General features: G+C 44.9%; 1 protein-coding gene across 4 annotated transcripts in view; it reads right to left on the bottom strand.

The window, feature by feature from the left end:
• LOC135512050 (disks large homolog 5-like) overlaps nucleotides 1-6,933 on the bottom strand; it is a 137,191-nt gene extending 130,258 nt beyond the window's left edge. For 2 of the 4 annotated variants that reach the window (XM_064933658.1, XM_064933659.1), the window contains exon 1: nucleotides 6,822-6,933. Coding sequence is in view for 2 of the 4 variants with exons in the window: in XM_064933656.1 (XP_064789728.1) it covers nucleotides 3,388-3,688 (301 nt within the window). In the remaining 2 variants the exon portion in view is untranslated. Of the gene's footprint in view, nucleotides 1-3,387; nucleotides 4,160-6,821 lie in introns of those variants that run through there. The other 2 variants (XM_064933656.1, XM_064933657.1) reach the window with 1 other exon arrangement.
• Nucleotides 6,934-12,271: the final 5,338 nt, after the last annotated feature.

Raw genomic sequence — 12,271 nt, 5'->3', positions numbered from 1 at the left:
GTACGTTATCCAGTATGGTGGTCACGTGTGTTTGCAAGCAGAGGTTCACTAGTTCGGAGTTCGGCTATCATTGAGTATGTTTACATGCACAGTAATAATTTGATATTAAACTGATTATGGCAGTAAGCAGATTATATTTGTTATTTACACTTTATTTAACTAGGCAAGGTAGTTAAGAACAAATTCTTATTTACAATGACGCGCCCCCCCGCCCCGGCCAAACCCTCCTCTAACCCAGACAGTAAAGGGCCAATTGTGCGCCGCCCTATGGGACTCCCGGTTGTGACACAGCCTGGGAACAAACCAGAGTCTGTAGTGACGCCTCGAGCACTGCAATGCAGGGCCTTAGACAGCTTTGTGTAAAAGCCTTACTTTGATATCTTAAATCGGCATAAGATCAAAATCGAAGTAAGCATACACCGATAAAGGTCGACCAATTAAATCGGCATGGCCGATTAATTAGGGCCGATTTCAAGTTTTCATAACAATCGGTAATTGCCATTTTTGGGCGCCGATTATGGCCGATTACATTGCATTCCATGAGGAAACTGCGTGTCAGGCTGCACACCTGTTACACGAGTGCAGCAAGGTGCCAAGATAAGTTTAATGCTAGCTAGCAACTTATCTTATAAAAAACAATCAATCTTCACATAATCACTAGTTAACAACACATGGTTGATAATATTACTAGGTTAACTAGCTTGTCCTGCGTTGCACATAATCAATGCGGTACCTGGAACCTGCATATTTAGTTAAAATAAAATCATGTTAGCAGGCAATATTAACAAGGGAAATTGTGTCACTTCTCTTGCATTCATTGCACGCGGAGTCAGAGTATATGTCACAGTTTGGGCCGCCTGGCTCGTTGAGAACTAATTTGCCAGAATTTTACGTAATTATGACATAACATTGAAGGTTGTGCAATGTAACAAAAATATTTAGACTTAGGGTTGCCACATGTTCAATAAAATACTTAATGGTTCCGTATTTCACTGAAAGAAAAAACATTTTGTTTTCAAAATTATTGTTTCCGGATTTCCTCATATTAATGACCAAAGGCTTGTATTTCTGTGTTTATTATATTATAATTAAGTCTATGACTTGATATTTGATAGAGCAGGCTGACTGAGCGGGGATGGGTGGCAGCAGGCTCGTAAGCATTCATTCAGACTTTACTGCGTTTGCGAACAGCTCTTAGCAATGCTTGATTCACAAGCTGTTCATGACTTCAAGCCTGTCAACTCCTGAGATTAGGCTGGCAATACTAGTGCCTATTAGAACATCCAATAGTCAAAGGTATATGAAATACAAATGGTATAGAGAGAAATAGTCGATGCATCATAATTCCTATAATAACTACAACCTAAAACTTCTAAACTGGGAATATTGAAGAACTGGGAATATTGAACCACCAGCGTCCATATGTTCTCATGTTCTGAGCAAGGAACTTAAACATTAGCTTTTTTACATGGCACATATTGCACTTTTACTTTTACTTTGTTTTACTGTGTTTTTCCATTGTTTAAACCAAATTAAGCACGTTTCATTATTTATTTGAGACTAAATAGATTGCATGTATTATATTAAGTTAAAATAAGTGTTCATTGTTCATTCAGTATTGTTGTAATTGTCATATATATATATATATGACAATTACAACAATACTGAATGAATACTGAATGAACAATGAACACTTATACAATCTATTTAGTCTCAATTAATCGCTATTGGCTTTTTTGGTCCTCCAATAATCGGTATCGGTATTGAAAAATCATAATCGATCGACCACCTGGTTTTCTGAGCAATCTTTATAATTATTAGGACACGTAAACACCTTAAACAGCGTTCCAGTGTTATATTTGATCTGCACATGTGCTAGCACCATCCGCGAGCATCCCTCTTTACCGAGGGTGAAGTGAGCCTCCCTCTTTACCGAGGGTGAAGTGAGCCTCCCTCTTTACCGAGGGTGAAGTGAGCCTCCTCTTTTACCGAGGGTGAAGTGAGCCTCCCTCTTTACCGAGGGTGAAGTGAGCCTCCCTCTTTACCGAGGGTGAAGTGAGCCTCCCTCTTTACCGAGGGTGAAGTGAGCCTCCCTCTTTACCGAGGGTGAAGTGAGCCTCCCTCTTTACCGAGGGTGAAGTGAGCCTCCCTCTTTACCGAGGGTGAAGTGAGCCTCCCTCTTTACCGTGAAGTGAGCTCGTAACAACTGAAGAAGTAGTTTTCACATACAAACTTTATACAGTATGTCCCAACTCAGAATTAAATATGCTTAGAAAAAATAACATGGTTGCTGTGGTAGAATGTTTTGATTGGAAAGTTTTCGCATTCATCAGTGCCCTCATGTATCCATGAAAACAGGATTATTAGGGAAATTGTTCTTGCAAAGCATGTAAATTGAATAAAATTATTATACTATCTGACTACCCACAATAATTGCATTATTGTGTGCATGTAACCATACTCATTGACAAGCCAAACATGACAATGCCTTAAGGATTTCAAAAACTGACTGGTACCCAGGTTAAAGAAAGGGGTGGAATAACTATATTTTGGGGTATCATCTACACCTACCAGTATTGGACTGAGGTTGCAGACTCTGACTATAGGTTTCTTATTGAATACTGTATGCTCAAAATGCTACTATGAAAGCTGTTAATCCAGTTTACCTTCTCTGTCTGATTCTGAGAAACTATCTACCTTTTCTACCCAGTTTTAACATGAAAAGCAGTCCAAAGTTTATCACACATTACTATCACCTTATAACAGTCACAGTAATGTAGGTGCAAACTCTCATTCAGTTGGCTTTGACATTTAACATCTATACAGTTATTGTGTTCCAATAAGAGCATGGCCACTCATATATATATATATATATATTTACATTTACATTTAAGTCATATATATATATAACAGAATACATATATATAAATAAAAGTAGAATTTAACCCAAAGAAACCCCAAATCCCTCCACACTCTTTGTCCTGCTATCCTTTATGTTGTCATATTGTTAATATCATCAAAGCTGGAGAAGTGGATTAGGTTGGACTGGAGAACACACAGACACAGAGAGAGGGAGAGACAGAGAGAGACAGAGAGAGACAGAGAGAGACAGAGAGAGACAGAGAGAGACAGAGAGAGACAGAGAGAGACAGAGAGAGACAGACACTAGATCAAATCTTAAAGTGGACCACCAGATGTGGCAGATGTCCATAATGAACGTGGGACTGAGACCACACATGGGGCAGAGTGACGTCAAGTTGTTTACATCAACTTGTGATCGTCTCAACGACTGCATTTGACATATTTCTGACCCATATTTAGGCTATTCACAATTTGCGAATATAATTACACTCTTTGACATTTGATTTGAGGATTGTAATTTCTCACCAGATGAATGATCTACGTCTCCAACGCCGTTCATTAAAAGTGCAGAATTCAGGTGAGGGTGCGTCTTTTCTAGGGCAGCGCAAAGGTCTTTGAAATGGTCTCTCTCTTTGCTTATCAAGATTTTCAGGAGAAGGACCACTTTCTCCGAGTTGGACGAGCAGTTGTGACCCAGTTCATAACGTTCCGATTGGGTGAGGGTACCAGTTTGAGACAACACCTCCACGACCCGATCTGCATGTGTTATTGACTCCAGTAAGTTCTGGTAGCATTTATCTAACAACTCTTTGTGCTTAGACTCCATCTCTCTCAACTCGCTGCTATTTGCACGACTACCGCGTTGCCTACGTTTTATCAGCTGACCACGTTAAGATCTCTATACAGTTCAGCCGTAACCATTTCTGGATAGGTCACTTCTTGGAAGAGTTCAGTCGTAGTCCCGCGATTGTAGTGCATAGCCAAATTGTGTCGCCTTTCATCCCAAATAGAAAGAAGAGTAGACCCAAGTAGCCATATTTGTTGCCCAGGGCTGTTGACTGGTGCGCTAAGGAAAAGGGTTACATTTTACCACAGCGTTCAAGATCCAACTTTTCCTCCGTTTTCGTGACTATTAGGCTACGTCTGAAGTGGTCCGCATCGTATACCCATTAAATCCGGTCTTTCTAAATCGAGTTCGACCGACATGCTGAAAAGTAGTACAACTCTTTAAGAGCCTTTCCCCAGAACCGCAACCTCCACCATGACTCGAGCGCAGCAGCTGTAGTTCCCCTGCCAATCATATTTTAGTGCAATGGCCAAGTGGGCGGGGCTTTCCACAGACGCACCTGGCTTAACTTTACATTGAAAGGTGGAAAAATATTACTGTCAATTGGTAGGGACACCATTTGGGATAAAATAGACCGACAAAATAATAGCAATGTTGAATTATCCCCGTTATTTCCTGTCATTTTCTGCTGAATGGAGGATCTTTGTAGTGAAAAATATTCAGTAGGTCTGTTGCATTATATAATTTCTCATGGCACATTTTCCTCTGATGTATTTTATACCTATATCTAAACCACAACACTCTGTCGATTATTATTAGGCTATCAGTTTGTGTACAATATTACAATATTCTGTTTATACTGAAAGAGATGTATTTCTCTTTGGGTCCCAAAAGGAACCCTATTTCCTGTATAATGCATAATTTTGCCCAGAGTCCCTAATGCACTATATACGGAATAGGGTTCCATTTAGGACGTATTCCTATCTGTTCACTGGTTGACACATCTGCACTATAATTTTGCTTCTGCTCTACATAGTCAAATCCTTCTCACATCATCTAAAAGAAGGATTCGGTGACTGGAGGCAGAAGTCACATCTGCCATGCAGATGAGAAGGTCTTGAGAAACAAACGAGATTGAGTGAGGATGAGGAGAGGAGGCAAATGCTGGGAGATGGGGTCAATGGGGTCAATGGGGTCAACTCTAAGCTATAACACACAGCCTCTAACCCTGACATCTATGGCCTATTTCTAACCCAACACTATAAAACATAGCCTCTAACGCTAAACTATAAGACATAGAAATATGTCATGCAGTGTAGGTTATATGTAGGTTATAACAGAATACCTTTTGCGAACACTTTATTATGGGTAACACCCAACTTTCACTGAGGACAGTCCTCCCCACATTCTGAAATAGCATTTTTGCCCCCTCCCAGTTTTATTATTGGAATGTGATTCAAACGAGGCCTGGTGTGCTTTAGGACCATGCGGACACCTCCGAGCAATCTGGTAGGCTGTTTGGAGTGATAATCCAACTGGATAAAATAATATGTATATATATGGTTTGGTAAATCCAAAAATTGCACCCCTGGCAACATCTATGGGTCCTGTTCAAAAGTAGTGCCCTATATAGGGCATAGGGTGCCATTTGGGATGCATATAATGCCATTCTTTGCAGTAAACCATACACAGACGACCACCGCTGAGCTGGCCCTACTGTGGGTGAGCTTAATTCTGTACACACTGTGCCTATAGACTGCCCCTTTGGCGTTTGAAACAGCTTGAAAACAATACCACTGATTATTCTAAATCGGTCAGCTACTTCAGCTTTTTACGTGGAAAATCCATACAGAGCTGATTGAAATTTTGTGAAAATATTTTTTTTATTTTACTAGGCAAGTCAGTTAAGAACAAATTATGTCTTTCAATGACGGCCTAGGAACAGTGGGCTAACTGCCTGTTCAGGGGCAGAACGACAGATTTGTACCTTCTCAGCTTGGGGATTTGAACTTGCAACCTTTTGGTTACTAGTCCAACGCTCTAACCACTAGGCTACCCTGCTGCCCCTCAAACATAACTGTCACAGAACATACAGTACCTACATAAGGGGTGTGAGGGTTGCTATTGAATGCTACAGTAGTCTTCTACTGTCAATTAGAATTCAATTGAACTTGAAATGCACATGGTGCTATCATATAGTCTATGAATGAATGCACGTGCATGCACACATTCACACACATGTGCGCGCCCCCACTCATACACACACACACACGCACGCACACACACACGCACGCACACACACACACACACACACACACACACACACACACACACACACACACACACACACACACACACACACACACACACTTATGGGGGCTGAACCATCCCATCGACTCCTGGTTTAGATACAATTGGTTACAATAGGATATTATTGAAATACATCAAAATAATTTACTTGTTTTGTTCATCAGAGGTAGCATGATTGAAAGGGTAGGCTATACATGCCAAAATCCAGGATTAAATGGGTGAGTTTCACTGCATCGGGAAATCTGCTATCTCATTATGTGTTATTCTTCTAATCCTTAATTTTCCATGGAGGATTGAGAGTTAAACAGGGATTACTACATCCATGGCAACCAAATGTCACTTGGGCAGAATGTTCACTCATTCCATATCAACTGACTGGATAAATTCCACTCCTATCAACTCCTGTGAGTGACTGCATATTGCTACTGTCTATCCCCATAACTGGATGTAAATAAAGTAGAATGCCATGTTTCAGATCGAATTGATTGAAAAAGAGTATGTCCAACCTGAAAAAGAGTGTGTCCTGTCAGGAGCAGGGGTTAGGAAGTACACTGAAATTCCAATTCTCTTCAACACCTTCCAGTAAGGATTTTAAACATTTGCAACTGGAATTTAGTTTACTTTCTGAATTGACAAGAATTGAAATGGAATTGATCCCAACTCTGGTCAGTAGTCAAATAGTTTCAGTCTGAATTGTCTCCCCGGACCCTTTCTACATGAATTGAACATGGAATGGTATGGATCAGGTGAGAGACAGACAACCTGCCCCAACCTCCCTTATGAGTACAATATACAGTAGTAGAGACAGTCCCAGGGGGAAGAAGACCTAGGGAGTCAGTCAATCAGTACATGGTGGTCTGACCTTGACAGCAGCTCTGGTTGAAAGTAGCCCTGGTTTGACTGCACCAGTTCAGTTCTGATGACGCATGGACATATTATTGATCATCATGACTCCATGGGAGCATTTAAACAGCAAGTCAAATGTAGATTCCCCCACTCCCAGCCAATGTGGGACATTCGGTCATTCTCTCTGATAGACAGCTGGAAATGACTATATGTGCACACCATAGACGGTATAGGTGTATGTGTTCAAGCTGTGTAAAGGGCATGATGATTAGAAAGGCTTAAATATTTTCCTGGTACTAAAATATGTGTTAATAATTCATCAAGTGTAACTCTGTAACAACAGTACAAGGAAGTGGTCGGACTTTCCCACTTTGCTCCTAATTTACCTTTGACCTTTATATTTGATGAAGAAAGGATCACATGGATTTACAAAGTGAAGGGTAATTTAGTAGTAACACTAAGCTAACGCTCAAAGATTTGGTTCCTATTTTTCCTGGATATTATTGACATTTGAGTCATTAGAAGATGCTCTTAGAGCCTTTTTACACATACAAAATGTGTAAAATAATATTTTTTTTTACATCAGATTTATACAGAGTGACTTACAATAAGTCAACTACGGTGGGTGAAAGAACCACAATCATTGCAGGTAAATCCAGCTTCAAATTAGCCTCTTTGATATGTAATTTATAAGTCTGTGAAGCTATGATACAAGAAGCCTTGCCAACATATGTTAAAATGATTATCGCTGCATGAGAAAAGCTTCATTCACTTATCATAAGAGTAGGGGTGTTAACCCCGGTGCCTTGGCTAAATCCCCAATCTTTCATACCAATCATACCATCATGGCCACCAAATCAACCGCAGCTTCCAAATTGGCTCATTCATCCCCTCTGTGTCAGGATTTGGCCAGGGTTGTTCCGGGTTTTGGTCACTAGATGCCCCCATTGTGCTTTTTGACCTTATGTTTTTTCCCTTGTTCCCCATTATTATTTGCACCTGTGGCTCGTTTCCCCTGATTGTATTTAAACCCTTAGTTTCCCTCAGTTCTGTGCTCTGTGTTTGTATGTTAGCACCCAGCCCTAGTGTTCTGTGTATTCTTGTCGATTCCGGTGGATGCTCTTGTGGAATTCTGTTCTTGTTTTTGAGTATCTCTTAAGGCTTTTTTGTGCTGTTCCTACCACCTTTTGGATTTACCATTTTTGTAATGAAGGACTTCTCCTTTTTACTTTATTAAATACACCGTCTTAAGTACTGCTGTGTCTGCCTCATCTTCTGGGTTCTGCTGACTATTCGTGGCTCAGTTGGTTAAGTGACTGTTTCTCACTCTGGAGACCCAGGTTCGTAACCGGGTCCTGACAGAAACACAGAGCCATAAATGAACCCAGAGGCAGCCAGTTCACAGGACCTTTTTGCCATGCTGTCCCACCACCAGGAGACTGTCCAACGCCACGAAGCCGCCCTGGTTCAGCAAGAGGCCTTAATGGCTAGACATTCTCATCTTCTGTCGGAGATGCTGACTTCCATTAAGCAAATATCTGATCGTCTTACCCCGGCAACAGTTCCCGTCCCAGTACCTCAGATTCACGTACCCATGGCAGTTAACCCCCTGGCTGAACCTCGTCTTCCACCTCCCCAACGGTTCTCAGGTGATCCAAGTGCTTGTAAAGGGTTTCTCACCCAATGTTCTCTCTCCTTTGAGCTACAACCCTCGTCGTTTCCCACCGACCGGTCTAAGATCGCTTATATCATCACCCTGCTGTCGGAAAAAGCCCTGGCCTGGGCTACTGCTATGTGGGATGCCCATAGTTCCTGCTGTGCCAGCTACTCTGCCTTTGCTGAGGAATTCAAACGAGTGTTTCAAGGCCCAAGCAGTGATTCTGACTCAGCCAAACAGCTCCTGACTCTCCACCAAGGTTGGCGCAGCGTGACGGACTATGCCATCCAGTTCCGCACGGTGGCAGCAGCAAGTGGCTGGAACAACGAGGCGCTCACGGTGTGCTTTCTGAAAGGCCTTTCCGACACTATCCAAGATGAACTGGCCACTCGGGAACCACCGGACAATCTCGAGTCCCTGATCAAGTTGGCCTCACGCATTGACCAGCGTCTGAGAGAGAGAGAACTCAACCGTAGACCTCTAGCCCCTATCAGTCCCAGCTCCGAGTCCCCACCTTTATCCTCGCTGGCTCCATCGGAACCCATGCAGATTGGACGCATCTCCCAGGCTGAGAGAGACCGCCGGATGAGGGAGCGGCGCTGTCTATATTGCGGCAAACCGGGCCATTTCCGTTCCACGTGTCCCGGGCTCCAGGGAAACGCTCTGTCCCGTACAGACCGGGGGAACTGTAACGGGAAACATAACCTCCTCCCATCCGTCCAACTCCCGTCTGCTCATTCCAGTCACCCTCTCCTGGGACAACCACAAGCTTCACCTTCAAGCCTTGGTAGACTCTGGAGCCGCAGGTAACTTCATGGATGGTGTCTGGGCGAAGGAGAATGGCGTTCCCTCTGAACCTCTAAGTGAACCCATGAGGGTCACTACATTGGATGGAAGCCCTTTGGGATCTGGACTTGTCACTCATGTCACTACCTCCTTGCGACTTTCAGTTTCACAACACCAGGAATTGATGAACTTCCATTTGATCTCCTGTTCTGAGTTCCCTCTCGTCCTTGGATACCCCTGGCTTCACAGCCATAACCCTCACATCGACTGGTCTGTGGGCACTATCAAGCAGTGGGGTCCTACGTGCCAAGCTACTTGTATTTTCCAGAATTCCCCGAGTTCTACTCCCGAGTCTTTAGAATCCATCGACCTGACCCGAGTTCCCGAGCGTTACCATGACCTCAAACTGGTGTTTAGCAAACAGAGGGCCACCATGCTACCACCCCATAGACCTTACGATTGCCCCATCGACCTGTTTCCGGGCACTTGCCCCCCCAGGGGTCGGATCTTTTCCCTATCTCCACCCGAACGAGCTGCTATGGATACCTACATCAAGGACGCTCTGGAAGCAGGCCTCATGCGTCCATCCACCTCCCCGGCGGGAGCAGGGTTTTTCTTTGTGGCCAAGAAAGACGGTGGATTACGTCCTTGCATCGACTACCGGGGACTCAATGCCATAACCGTCCCTAACCGTTACCCGCTACCCCTTATGGCCACAGCCTTCGAGCTGCTCCAGGAAGCAGTTGTTTTCACTAAGCTTGACCTGCGGAACGCATACCATCTTGTGCGGATCAGACCTGGTGACGAGTGGAAGACCGCTTTCAACACGCCTACTGGTCACTATGAATACTTGGTGATGCCCTTCGGCCTGACCAACGACCCAGCAGTGTTCCAAGCGCTCATAAACAATGTGCTTAGGGATATGCTTAACATATTTGTGTTCGTTTACTTGGATGACATCCTCATCTTTTCGAGCTCCCTTCAAGAACACACTAAGCATGTCAGACAAGTACTCAAACGCCTCCTGGACAGCCATCTGTACGTTAAGCCGGAAAAATGTGAATTCCATTCATCCCGAGTACAATTCCTGGGATTTGTAGTGGAACCCGGTCGAGTCCAAATGGACCCCAGGAAGGTAGGGGCGGTAGCGGATTGGCCCACCCCCAAATCCGTTAAGGAAGTTCAGCGTTTCCTGGGCTTCACAAACTTTTACCGCAAGTTCATCAAGAACTTCAGCTTGGTGGCAGCCCCTCTCTCAGCTTTAACCAAGGGTGGCAATGCAAGGTTTTTGTGGGGAAGAGAAGCTGAGACGGCCTTCCAAGGACTCAAGCAGCGCGTTCTCTCTGCTCCCATCCTGATACTACCGACTACGGATGAACCATTTGTGGTGGAGGTAGACGCATCAGAGGTTGGTGTTGGAGCTGTCCTGTCTCAGAGGGGTGAAGACAAGAAGCTTCATCCGTGCGCTTTCTTCTCACACCGGCTTACCCCGACTGAGAGGAACTACGATGTGGGGATCGTGAACTCCTAGCGGTTAAGATGGCATTGAAGGAATGGAGACACTGGCTCGAGGGGGCTTCTCACCCGTTTCAAGTGCTTACGGACCACAAAAATCTGGAGTATATCCAGCAGGCGAAGCGGTTGAACTCTAGACAAGCTAGATGGTCTCTTTTCTTCAATCGATTCCAGTTTATCCTCACCTATCGGCCCGGGTCGAAGAATCTCAAACCGGATGCCCTGTCCCGAGTCTACGCTCCTGCCATTCGAGATGACACGGACATGCCCGTCCTTCCTGCTGCTAAGATTGTGGCTCCGATCTCGTGGCAAGTTGAGGATACCGTGAGACGTGCTCAAGCTAGCGAACCGGACCCGAAAGGAGGTCCTGCCAATCGGTTGTTTGTCCCCAAGGCAGTGAGGACTCAGGTCCTTCTGTGGGGGCACTCCTCTCGCCTCACCTGTCATCCGGGCGTAGGTCGCACCTTGGAGTTCATCCAGCGTAAGTTCTGGTGGCCTACCATAAGAGAAGACGTTGCCACTTTCGTCAATGCCTGTCCCGTGTGCTGCCAGGGCAAATCTTCTCACCTCCGCCCTCAAGGACTCCTTCACCCTTTACCTGTTCCCCACAGACCCTGGTCCCATATCTCATTGGACTTTATTACTGGACTTCCTCCATCCCATGGCAATACTACTATCCTAGTCATAATCGACAGGTTTTCAAAGGCGGCCAGGTTCGTCCCTCTGACTAAGTTACCTTCTGCCAAGGAAACGGCTGAGTTGGTAATTAATCATGTGTTCCGAGTCTTCGGCATTCCTCAAGATATGGTTTCTGACAGAGGTCCCCAGTTCGCCTCAAGGTTTTGGAAGGCCTTCTGCCAACTCATGGGGGCTTCTGCCAGTCTATCTTCAGGGTACCATCCGGAGTCCAACGGCCAAACAGAGAGGATGAATCAAGAGCTGGAAACCACCCTCCGATGTATGACTCGTGACAACCCGTCCACATGGTCATCCTTTATTGTTTGGGCCGAATACGCGCACAACACCTTGCGCTCTTCCTCCACTGGTATGTCCCCGCACGAGTGTCAGTTTGGCTATGCTCCTCCATTGTTCCCGGACCAGGAGGCAGAAGTCAGAGTGCCTTCAGCCTTGAAGTTCGTCAGACGCTGTCGGCTTATGTGTAGGAAGACCCGTCTTAATCTTATGCGTTCCTCACAGAGGTACCAACAACAAGCCAACAGACGTCGCCGTCCCGGGCCTACCCTGCGCCCCGGCCAGAGAGTCTGGCTCTCCACAAGAGACTTACCTCTACGGGTGGAGTCTCGCAAGCTGTCCCAAAAATACATCGGTCCCTTCAAGGTTGCCAGGAGAGTTAACCCAGTTTCTTATCGCCTACACTTACCCAGATCCCTTAAGATTAATCCCACATTTCACATTTCATTGTTAAAACCTGTTGTTTTTTCTCCCCTTGTCCCGGCAGACAGACCTCCCCTCCGCCTCGTGTCATTGGAGGCCAGCCGGCTTATACC

Source organism: Oncorhynchus masou, chromosome 24 (assembly GCF_036934945.1).
Source record: "Oncorhynchus masou masou isolate Uvic2021 chromosome 24, UVic_Omas_1.1, whole genome shotgun sequence".
Lineage (NCBI taxonomy): Eukaryota > Metazoa > Chordata > Actinopteri > Salmoniformes > Salmonidae > Oncorhynchus > Oncorhynchus masou.
The sequence above is the reverse complement of the archived record's forward strand: the minus strand, read 5'-3'. Positions and strand labels throughout refer to the sequence as shown.